This window comes from Thunnus albacares, chromosome 3, assembly GCF_914725855.1.
Source record: "Thunnus albacares chromosome 3, fThuAlb1.1, whole genome shotgun sequence".
In the NCBI taxonomy this organism is placed as follows: Eukaryota; Metazoa; Chordata; class Actinopteri; order Scombriformes; family Scombridae; genus Thunnus; species Thunnus albacares.
The window spans coordinates 13,024,840-13,037,164 of NC_058108.1; the positions used below are offsets into that span (position 1 = coordinate 13,024,840).

General features: G+C 38.3%; 1 protein-coding gene across 2 annotated transcripts; it reads left to right on the forward strand.

Annotated features, from left to right (window-relative positions):
• Nucleotides 1-1,551: 1,551 nt before the first annotated feature.
• On the forward strand, nucleotides 1,552-10,693 carry LOC122978870 (nicotinate-nucleotide pyrophosphorylase [carboxylating]-like). 2 transcript variants are annotated; one of them, XM_044345917.1, is made up of 5 exons: nucleotides 1,552-2,000; nucleotides 2,964-3,217; nucleotides 8,140-8,450; nucleotides 9,590-9,721; nucleotides 9,843-10,693. In XM_044345917.1, exons 2-5 carry the CDS (start codon nucleotides 2,965-2,967, stop codon nucleotides 10,053-10,055), a joined length of 909 nt encoding a protein of 302 aa, XP_044201852.1. In that variant the 5' UTR covers nucleotides 1,552-2,000; nucleotide 2,964; the 3' UTR covers nucleotides 10,056-10,693. The 2 variants fall into 2 exon arrangements, with proteins under 2 accessions (XP_044201852.1, XP_044201853.1); XM_044345918.1 differs by having other exon boundaries at nucleotides 1,552-1,996.
• The last annotated feature ends 1,632 nt before the right edge of the window (nucleotides 10,694-12,325 follow it).

Sequence of the window (12,325 nt, forward strand, 5' to 3'; positions counted from 1 at the left end):
TGCGCAGTAGACCCTGGAGGGGAAATGCTGAAATAGCTCCAAGCCTGGACGTTCCTGTCATTGTGCTACTGAGACTGTGGTCAGCGTCATCTTAAAATAATATCCACAATAGAGGCAAATACATCTTCCAAAACCACTTAATGACTGGACTGTGGGAGCAGTTATAGCACTATTGATACCACTTCCTAATAAGACACCCGTGATAATGAACTTATGAATGATAACCAATGGCTAATGGTTAATGAATAATTTACTAATTATTTAAAGATCAGTTATAAGCTAATGAGCGTTTGGGTTGCCAGTTTGGGAAAATGTATCTGACTGTCTGAGTCATTACTCAAGTCATTAATTATTTTTTCAACGTATTAATTATTTGGCTCATGGTAGTTTGAAAAAGGGTACAAATGTAGTTGCAGGGATAAAACAAAAACAAGCACAAAAAAGAAAAATAGAAAAGAAAAAAAATAATTTAACATTGCTAAACATTAATTCTGTTATCAGTTTAACTTAACTTCATAGCCCAAGAATTTAATCAGTGGATGCCATTTTTTTTAAATGTCAAGTTATTAATAAAAGGTTGTGAGTTCTACACTCTCTAAGAAGCCAGGAAATCTGCTGTGAAATTGTTAGTAAAGCATTGCAGTTTTCTCACATCTAATAGATAATTAGATTCTAATAATTAGATATAAATTTTAAACCATGTAAATGGTACCGTTTTAGAAAGTGGTACTGGACTATTCAATAATCTGATCAGATGTGAAGTCTGAGGCTCCTAATGTTCCTCCAGTTTGCTTCCCCATGTGGAGACAGCAGGGCCGGCCAGAGATGACATTAAGCTACACATACAGTACAGACCAAAAGTTTGGACCATTTCAGGTGACTACCTCTTGAAGCTCATCAAGAGAATGCAGAGTGTGTGCAAAGCAGTAATCAAAGCAAAAGGTGGCTACTTTGAAGAAACTAGAATATAAGGCGTATTTTCAGTTGTTTTACACTTTTTTGTTAAGTACATATTTCCACATGTGTTAATTCATAGTTTTGATGCCTTCAGTGTGAATCTACAATGTCAATAGTCATGAAAAGAAAGGAAACTCATTGAATGAGAAGGTGTGTCCAAACTTTTGGTCTGTACTGTACATCATTTTGTTACTTTTCATCACCACAGTTGGTGTTGCAATAACTTCCCGTTGCATGGTTGGCAAACTGGCTACGCCCTTGGGGGGTGGGAGAAAGGGAAGCCAAAAACATCCTCATCATAGTGGAGAGCCAATTTTAGGAAGCAGGCAGGTGTAGGCTTGTTTGTTGTGCTGTAGTGAAATAACAATTACACACAATATCCCCAATTACTTTCATTGTAATTCAAACACACACACACACACACACACACACACACACACACGCACACACACACACACACACACACACACACACACACACACAAACAGAAGACATTTTGACATGTCACAGATGGAAAGGAACAAGTGTAAATGATAAAATGTATAATGGCTAAATTTCATTTATCTGCTTCAGTTTCAGGGTTGATCAGTTCACTCCTGCACACTTGAGTGGAATGTCTGCTGTAAAAAAGGTTTACTGTGGTTGCTGGATCATTGTGACACTGTCATGGGTTCCTGGAATACTTGAATGATAAAGAGAATATTTTTTATGTTATTAGTAACTGTTCTGCTTTCCTTCAATAACAAGTCAAAATGTCTCCTGTGAAAAAGGCCTTTTGCAGATTTTTAACTAATGCACAGTATGTGGGTAAGCAGGTCTATAGCAGGTTAAGTACATTGAATTTATCTCTTTTTTTTCAAATATGCACTCTGGCCTGTAAACCAGCCTTGGTCAAAACAATCAATGTTAACTCTCTGACAGCTTGTAAACATTCCAACATGGACACAGGGTCAAACTCCACATCACATTTTTCCTGTGGCTCTATATGCTCTACACTACAGCTCAGTCTGTGACCAACAGGAAAAGGAGAGCCACTGATGTAAGTAAGTCGATCTTTCATCTGCATTTTTTTGTTCTGCTCCAATTAAATACACCTAGTTATATCTTAGTCTGGTTACCTATAAACTGCTCCACTTGTGACAGAACATGCTCTGGGTGTAATAATTAGATTTTAAACTGGTTGTGAAACTAGTTGTGGCTTATGATATAGCAGTGACTTCTTCAAAAAAAAAAGCCACATTGTCCTCCCATTTGTTTATGTGTGCAGGTTAGACTGAAAGAATGTTGAAAGTTAATTCATGGAAAGGAAACAGAAACAAAAGCTTGCCACTAGATGGGTGAGAAATTAGCATAAAAACAACATGATGTGTCTCTGTGAGGTGTTGTTCCACCACGAGCCTCCAGAACAGCTTCAGTGCTCCTTGTGAAAGATTTTCTCTGCTGCAAGAATGAACCCCAACAAACATTCATCTCTCCAAAATCTCCCACAGCTGTATAAATGGGTTGAGATATGTTGATTCTAACAGGAAATATCATTTGATTCACATAATTTTTATACCCATAAAAACATTCAGTAACCCCTCATGTCCTTAAGGAGGCATTCACATTTGTTATGTTTCTCTACTCTCTTATTTAGTTGTTTTGTTTTAATTTGTCACCATATATTGCCTGTATATATTGAAATTTACTGTTTATTTTTTTAGAAAAAAAGTGTTATGAGTGTCATAGTGTCATAACTGCTTCATTGATTATGCAGTTGTTGTTGTTCTGCAACTTCTCTACTGTCATTCTCTTCAAGAAATGAAGTGAGAAGAACATCACATCTACCATCAGACTTTAAATGTGTCATCCATATAGTCATGGTTTCATATTTTCTGAATAACACCGTAATTATAACTCAAGAAAGCACTGTGAAAGTACTGTGAATTCTTTATCTGCTCTCAGTTTTTGCTTCTATGTCAATGGAGCAACAAATGACAGTTTCCTCCTTTCACGCATGTTTGCAGAATGTCTCCACCTAAACACACAGCAGCACACTCAATCCCACCTCACACTCTGACCCAGCTGGCACGAGAGTGGCTGGCAGAGGACACACCAAACTTTGACCCAGCAGGGGTATGTGTGGGGTCACAGGAAGTCGAGGCGAGGCTGCTTTGTAAAACACCACACAGCATCTTGGCAGGGAGCCCTTTCTTCACAGCAGTGTTCACTGAAGTCGGCTGCACTGTGGACTGGCGTTACCAGGAGGGAACTGAGATTGGTAAGTATTGCACACTTTCATCCAAAGCAGCAAGATGTTAGGTATGTTTATGAATCCTCAGGGGGAAAACTAGCTCGGTCACCCATGCACATTGACAAAAGACACAAGTCAAAAAATGAAAGACATACTGTCACTTCAGTGCTAACACTAACACACTAACACATATTCCAAGGAGACATTAGTGTAGCTCAGAAGCCCACAGACCCATTAAATGAAAAGGCCATAAAAAGTTATGCACTTAAAAATGAGACCAATAAAATAGGTAATCTGTATGATATAAAATGAAACCTTAAAGATTCCCCCAGACATGTGTTAAGATGGGTGTCAAATTAAAGGAAAAACCGGAACAGGCCTGAATGCTTGACCCCTACAGTGAGGTCATCAAACCATTCAGTGACCACTCGTGCCCTGTGAATTGCGGCATTGTCATCCAGGAAGAGACCACTCCTGCAAGGATAGAAATATTTCATCATAGGATAAAGGTAATGTCTCAGAACAACTTTGTATTGATTTGCAGTGACTCTTGCCTCTAAAGGGACAAGTGGACCCAAACCATGCCAGCAAAATTCCCCCAACAGAATAACAGAGCCACCAGATCCCCTCACTGTAGGGGTCAAGCATTCAGACCTGTACAAGTTTTTCCTTTAATTTGTCACCAGTCTGTATATAAAAGTACTCTGCTCTGAATAATAATTTGTGCATAATATGTTGAATTACACCATTAAGATCCTTAAAATTACATCTCCTTCTTCTACCTCATTGAAAAGTCCAGAATCTCTGAATATGCAAATATTGTTCATTTTAAAAGTTTGACTGCTGGACACAAGATGTCTCCTACTTCACTTTAAGTCCACTCTCAGTGTATGTGCACTGGAGGCTTCAAGTTTCCTCATCACACTTGGCTCCACACTAGTTGTGATGTCACAAATCATGCTCATAGGTACACGCCTTAAACTCAGATTTAAGGTAAACAAAGAAACTTTCCTCCTTCAGTGGATGAATGTGAAAACCTTCTAGTGTCAAACTGCACACAAACATTATTCTGCACAGTGAAGCTCAAACATTCAACTGAAGTAAGACAGTGACAGTTATTATTCATCAAAAGTTAAATACTCAAAAACTCAGCTAATCTCATTCTTTATGACTTTGTGGGTGCAGTTTGATCAGATTGGCAACATCAGCAAACAACCCCACCACTGTCACATTGTTGCATTTTGATTCAGTTGTTGCTAAATCATGATTGGTGCATGGAGTTATACATATCTTATCATACCTTTTCCCCACTCACTTCACCCACCCAGAAGACCTACAAAAACAGTAATATCTCATGTGAAATAACCAAAATCCTCCAACTCTGGTTGAAAATGTTATGTTCATGTAGCCCCCCATTGCCCAAATAGCCCTATTCAAACACTTTAGTAATCCATGTTATGGCAAGAACTGCTCAGTAAAGAGAAACAACAGTCATTACTTTAAGACATGAAGGTCAGTCAATCTGAAAAATTTCAAGAACGTTGAAAGTTTCTTCGAGTGCAGTCGCAAAAACCATCAAATACTGTGATGAAACTGGCTTTCATGAGGACCACCCAAGAGTAACCTCTGCTGCAGAGGAGAAGTTCATTAGAGTTACCAGAAATCGCCAATTAATGACACCTCAGATTAGAGCCCACATCAATGCTTTCCAGAGTTCAAGTAGCAGACACATCTCAACATCAACTGTTCGGAGGGGACTGAGTGAATGAATCAGGCCTTCATGGTGGAATTACTGCAAAGAAACCACTACTGATGGAGGCCAATAAGATGAAGAGAATTGTTTGTGCCAAGAAACAGGAATGGACATTAGACCCGTACCCGTACTTTGGTCTGATGAGTCCAGATGTGAGATTTTTGGTTCCAGCTGGCATATCTTTGTGAGACGCAGAGAAGGTGAACGGATGGTATCTGCATGTGTGGTTCCTTCTGTGAAGCATGGAGGAGGAGGTGTGATGGTGTGGGGGGGCTTTACTGGTGACACTGTTAGCAATTTATTCAGAATTCAAGGAACACTTAACCAGTATGGCTACCACAACATCCTGCAGCGACACGCCATCCCACCTGGTTTGTTCTTAGTGGGACTATCATGTGTTTTTCAACAGGACAATGACCCAAAACACACCACCAGACTCTGTAAGGGCTGTTTGACCAAGAAGCAGAGTGATGGAGTGCAGCATCAGTTGACCTGGCCCCCACAGTCACCTGACCTAAACCCATCTGAGATGGTTTGGGATGAGGTGGACTGCAGAGTGAAGGAAAAACAGCCAAAAGTGCTCAGCATATGTGGTAACTCTTTCAAGACTGTTGGAGAACCATCAGTGTTGGAAGAAGTATCCAGATCCTTTACTTAAGTAAAAGTACCAATACAGCAACGTAAAAATACTCCATTACAAGTAAAAGCATGAAAAATCCTACTATAGTAAAAGTACATAAGTATTATGCACTTGATGTAGTTAAAGTATTACAGTAAAAGTAGACTCTGTCTCTGCTCAGTCTCTGACTGATATATTATTATATATGACATCATTAGATTATTAATATTGAAGCATCAGTGTTAGAGCAGCATGTTACTGTTGTAGCTGCTGGAGGTGGAGCTAGTTTCAACTACTTTATATACAGTTAGCTAGTTTAGTCCTGCCCCTCCAAAGGCTCACCAGATAAATCTGAGGGGTCATGAGATGATTTTTTTTTATAACAATATTTTTTATTTATTCACAGCTTCAGTAAACAATACATCCAGTGACATATGTTTTTTTTTGTTTTTGTATACCCCCCCACCCCTCACCCACCCACATATATTCATCCCACAGACCTTTAGGTCATCGACAGGTTAGTGTGATTAGTAGCCAGAAAAACAGTGTGATAACCAAGACGAGAGGGTACATAAATGAACTGAGTTAAAAATAGTAATAAAAGTAAAAGTAAGTAAATATACAAAAATAATTTAAAAAAATAGGTAAATAAATAATAATAAAAATTATAGAAAAAAAATTACAGATTAAGTAGATAAGTACATCCAGTTAATTAATAAATAATGTAGATAAAACACTGAAGTTGATGGTTTGTTTGTTGCTGCCTGCATCTCTGCATGATCAACAGATCAACCCTCTGTTCTTAAGTCAGTCTAATTATAGGAGATCATGTCAAGAGGGAGGAGGCAGACCGGGCAAGATGTGTGCACAGCATTAAGGGGACGTTTCAGCAGCATGGAGTTTGTCCACATGAACAAGTAGTGGTTTCCAGTGCGAGTAAAATCTCTCAGGATGCCCTCTAAGGCTGAATTTATTTTTCTCTAGTTTCAATAGGAATAATAAATCATGTAGCCAGGATTTAAAGGAAGGTGGCTGTGAAGATTTCCAAAGGAGAAGAATTTTTCTACGTGCAATCAAGGACGCAAAGCTATTACATTGTTCTGCAAAGATGTAGTTTTAAGCTCATCAGGAGGCACCCCAAAAATGGCTATCTGTGGCGATGGAGTAACAGGTATTTCTAGGATATCAGAAATAGATTTAAAAAATGACTGCCAATAATTAGACAATTTAGTGCATGTCCAGAACATATGTGTTAGGTTGCAGGGCGTCTGGGAACATCTGTCACAAGCTTCCGTGGTCCTATCTGGGTAAAGTTTGAAAAGTTTGTCTCTGCTATAGTGTAGTCTAAAGAGAACTTTAAATTGGATAACAGAATTGGATAACAGGCAGTCTAACGCAGCTAGAGGAGGAATTAACTGCCTCCAATGCTCTTTTCCAGAGAACATCAGAAATGTTCATCTGGAGTTCACTTTCCCAGTCAGAATTGCTCTTACACACGGACGAGTCATCAATTGGAGATAAGAGATTATAGAGGAATGGCACATTGCCCTTAGACAGGGATTTAGCCTGAAGCACCAAGTCTATGTTTGTTTAACACTTGTTTGTTTACTAGATGATTCCATATGTGTTATTTTATATATTTTTATGTCTTCAGTATTGTTCTACATTATAGAATATAGTAAAAATAAAGAAAGACCTTTGAATAAGTACGTGTGTCCAAACTTTTGACTGGCACTGTGTGTTTTGGGGGCCTGTTCACAGGCAACAGCATTAAGGCACTGGCCACAAAGCTCCAGTAGAAAACATTCTAAAACTTCCTACTGACATCAAGACTTTGGACAACTGGACTGTGTTTTTTAAAAAACAGCATCAACATTTTCTGACCCATTCAATTTTTTATCAAGATATTTTCAAAAGGAAACAACTTCAACGTGATAATTTTAGATGATAATTTTTTCTGCCGTCAGTAACTATCACCTTCATCGTAGTAATACAAAAGTTGAGGTAATATTAACATCACACCAGCTCACAAATCTGTCAGCCTCGTTTGGTGTACGCCATTCAGTATGAGGCCAACAGGAGTAGAATCATCAGAAAATTTCTGAAGATGATATGACACCTGGCTATGCCTGTATAGGTGAATAAAAATGTTGTTTCCAGGCCAGGAGGTGGGGCTGTACTGTATTAAATGCACTTGGGAAATCAAAGAACATGATATGGACTGAGCTGACTCCAAATGGCTATAAATAGTTTATAAGATGTAAAGCAATGCATCCTTAACACCAACTCTATTTCTATAAGCAAACTACATGGGATCCTGAAATGGGCAGACCTGCATATTAGGGGGCTGTATTATAACCCTCTCAACATCAGTGACATCAGGCTGTCATCAAATGTTTTACAGGCTGCTATGCAACAGATTTACTGTAATTTACTGACCAGGCAAGTAGTTACATTCATATGACCTGATTATAAAACTGAGGATAAAAAAATCATTATTATTTGGACTTATATAATAAATGATGTGATTTTTTTTAGGCTCCATTCGACTCATTGTGTTTATTTCACCTCCACAAGGTCCAGATGCTGTCACACTGACCGCTGTGGTTCGAGGCCCAGCAAGGTGCCTGCTCCTAGGTGAAAGGCCAGCTCTCAACTGCCTGGCCCGGGCCTCAGGGATCGCCACCCGCTGTGCTCAGCTCCAAGCAATGGCAACGGCAGGACGCTGGCATGGAGAAGTGGCTGGCACACGCAAGACCACCCCGGGCTTCCGTCTGGTGGAGAAGTATGCCATGTTGGTTGGCGCCGTGTCCATGCACAGGCAGGACCTGAGTGGTATGGTGATGCTGAAGGACAACCACATCTGGGCATCAGGGAGTATCACAGAGGTGGGCAACTGCACCACTGGTCCACTTTATATTGCACAGACAATGTATATTCTCCAATAACAAATATAACAGCCTGGAAAGATACAAACCTTTCAATGGAGTGTATAAAAGTTAAATGGTAATATATATGGAAGCAAAGAAAGGCCTCAATAATTTGAATGTTATATATAACTGAATATGTAATAATGAATTTTACTGAAAATGTAATTCTGAAATATAAATACAATTGAATTTATAGTATTAAAATATTTAACTTGGAAACTATCTGTATTTAAGTTATTTCAGTTCCCTTCTTTTTAAAGTTGTACAGTTTCATAAACTTGATTATAAGAACTGATTTTACAATTCTCAAATTCTGACAGAAAATTCAATCGCTCTATAATAATATAAATATAAAATGTAATGTAATATAAAAACTACAGTATATTAAAGTTTCTCAAATTCAATAGTCAGATGTGGATCTAAAATATAAACATTGTATTCAGTATAGGTTCAATTCCATGATAAGATATTCAGTGGCTTATCAAATTCAGTTTTTATGGCAGTTTATAAGCATGAATACCTCTGAATTTATAGCACTGAAGTATTTGACTTTGAAAACCATTTATGAGAAGTTACAGTATGTGGAAAAATTAAATCAAATTTCACAGTCAGTATCAGTCAGTTGCTTATGAAAGTCACATTATTATGGTCTTTGTTTGCTCCCACAGTTTCACAAGCACAAAGTGATTAAATGACATCACACAGCAAAACCATTAATAAGACTGAATAAAAAACAACACGCTGCTGCTCTTCATATTGTGATAGTATATTTTTTTAATTAATCCATGCATATATCAAAATAAGATCAAACTAATAAATACTACTACTAATAATACTGTCTGAGAAATGAGCATTCAACTTTCAGTTAAATACTTCAAATAATAACCAAGAGGTCAAAATGAAACAGACAGTATTGTTCCTTTCTAAACTGTGTTTGTGTGAGTCTCATGGTGTTATGTGTTGCAATCACATTTATTTTTAGGAAGTTTGGTTTCTGTATGTTGCAAACAGACAAGTTAACAGAATCTAAGCTGAAACTCACATTACACCTCACGTTAACCTCATTGTGTTCAGTAATAACCTTGTGTGTTCTATAGGCTGTGAAAGCTGCCCGGTCAGTGTGCGGCTTCAGCAGTAAGATTGAGGTGGAGTGCTGCTCCACAGAGGAGGGCAGAGAGGCGGCCAGAGCAGGAGCAGACATTGTTATGCTGGACAACTTTCAACCTCAGGTAGGGAATATTAAAAGAACACAAGCCCGGGTCATTTCTCATTTTCATTGCCTGATTTCTATTCCCTCTGCCACTTACAGTACCTCCACATGAAATAATACACCCTGTCTCTCTGTTTCAGGAGCTCCATGTTGCAGCTCGTGCACTGAAGGAGGAATTCCCAACTCTACTGATAGAAGCCAGTGGAGGAGTGACTCCAGACAACTTAGCCATGTATTTCTCCCCACATGTGAACATCATTTCCCTGGGCTGCATTACACAGGGCTGCCCAGTTGTGGACTTCTCACTCAAAGTTCAAAAGCCTGTTGTTCACTCAAGCCTCCAAGAAGGATGACAAGTAGGATGGACAGATAGACCCACTGATTGAATGGAGTGAGACTTTGTTCTGATAAATCAAGGAGTTTTTTCAAGGGTGTTTATTTATTTCTTACAACAACCATGGTCTTGTATTTCTAAGATTAAAAAATGATTCACATCCTGTTTTCTGTCCGTATCATCAGTCATTTGATAAGGACCGATGAAGAATAGAAACTGTACTGCACTTGCTTTTCTGCTGGCGTCATGGAGGCCGAATGACAATTTTATCTGGTATCAAAAAGTGCATTGCAAAAGAGAAACAGCAGTCAAAAGTTCAAGCTGATCAAGAGATACATCACATACATACAGGATAAAGGGGAAGTCCAACTAATTCTACAACATGGCCTATTACAGTAATAATTTAGTTACTTCCAAGTTAAAGTGTCATTTCACAAAACACTTCACTAGTGGTGTCCAGACATGCAGATAGTTTTGTTTCATTTACATAGTTTTTGAGATATTAGTGTCTGAAACTTCTGTTACCAGCACAACACAATGAAGGTGAATGAAACCGTTTATGTGCTCGTGACATGCAGAAAATGCAACATCATTCTTACATTACTGTGGTTAATCAGAATTAGATTACTGACAGCCATTTTCATTGAGAGCAAAGGAGAAAATAAAGACATACATAACCTGTAACAAGTTGTCATGCAGTTCACTGAATTTGTTTAGAAAGTGTTGGTAGACTTTTAAACTGTTGATCTAATATGTCTTTTTTTCCTTTAATGAACAACATCTCTGTCACCAGCTCAACAGAATAGTCTGTTGAAAAGTCCAATAGAAAAGTCCATTAGCAAGTGGAGCAGCCACAGCTAGTTCAAACATGTCTGTAATAACAGCAGGACAGAGGACTGAACTGTACAGACATTTTTAGACAGCAGAGGTTACAGTTAAATAGGTGGAAAATGACATTTGAAGAGAGAGTTGACAGATCATATATACACAGGAAAACAAGGTACGATGACATCCGTTTACGTGCAGTCACACTAGTAAAAAATTTTTTTTAAAACCTCAGCAGCCAGTTTCATTTTTCTTCATAAAGACCAACTAGGTAAATGAGAGATTACATTGAGTCACATAAGCTGGTGGAACGGAGGTTAGCCCAGACTTCACACTTCTACGTTACAGAATTTACCTCCACTGTGGTGTGGTGGAGGCAAAAAGCTAAGAGACAGATATCTCAAAACCATTGTAAATAAATCTGGTATTAGTGAGAAAATATGTTTGGTTTTTTTTGCAATTTGGGTGAACAGAGTAAGCCTATCACCGCCAGATAAATCTCTCTGTATTTCACAGTATACAGTTTTTAAATCTCATGTCAGGGGGGACATTCCCATGCTGGCCGTGCAGCTCTTTCAGACTTCCCAAATGTTATTGGACCAAATGGATCAAATTTTGATAGTGAAACCGGCTGGTGACTGTCAAAAAATACAGTTTTGGGTTGGTGGGCCGTCAAAACATATTTGTTTTTACTGGTGAAGCAGCCAATTCTATTCCCTTCGGAATTTCCATTTCCCTTTATGCCACCATACTATTAGTCTTGCATATTTGCCAGGTTACCATACATATTCACCGAACTAACATAAGTGAGAACTGCAACTGGATGTACGGAAAGCTATATAGGCTTTGTAACTTTGGTGTTGTTTTATGTGTGTTTTTATGTGTGTAAAGTTATATATATATATATATATATATATATATATATATATATATATATATATATATATATATCATTACACATCTTTACCTCCTTCCTTTTTTATTTTAAATATTTATTCATTCTATTATTCACTAATTGAATAACCCTGTGTTGCAAAAACATAGCCTACAGGATTTTGCATCTTCCCCCAAAGTTAAAAAAAACGACTGTTTTAGCCCATTTAGCTTTCTGTACATCCAGTTGTGTTTCTCACTTACAGCAGAGTCGGAGGGCCCATATGGTGTATCACTGTAGACCTGAATGTCCGTCAGAAAACATTTCCTGTGAAGGAGTTTATTTTTTCATCTGATGCCTGTGAATGTTTAAACTAATCCTTCAGTTTTTTGAGATGGTCTTTAGGAGCCTTCTTATTGACATGACAGACTGAGCACTTTCATTACCAACAAGAAATGTTTTTGACAGTTGCTTCTTGGGGCCAGTGGCTCTCTGGAACCTTGAGCCCCTGGGCCTGTTCCCGCTACCCTCATTCAGTAATCCATCCTTGTCTGCAGTTTGCCCATCTCACACGTCCATATCTCCACACT

What these genes read in the sequence shown, in the direction of transcription:
- LOC122978870 (XM_044345917.1), top strand. Translation starts at nt 2,965, where the DNA reads ATGTCTCCACCTAAACACACAGCAGCACACTCAATCCCACCTCACACT. An exon ending in CCAGGAGGGAACTGAGATTG is followed by an intron (nt 3,218 to 8,139) that starts GTAAGTATTGCA and finishes CACCTCCACAAG; the next exon opens with GTCCAGATGCTGTCACACTG. An exon ending in CATCAGGGAGTATCACAGAG is followed by an intron (nt 8,451 to 9,589) that starts GTGGGCAACTGC and finishes TGTGTTCTATAG; the next exon opens with GCTGTGAAAGCTGCCCGGTC.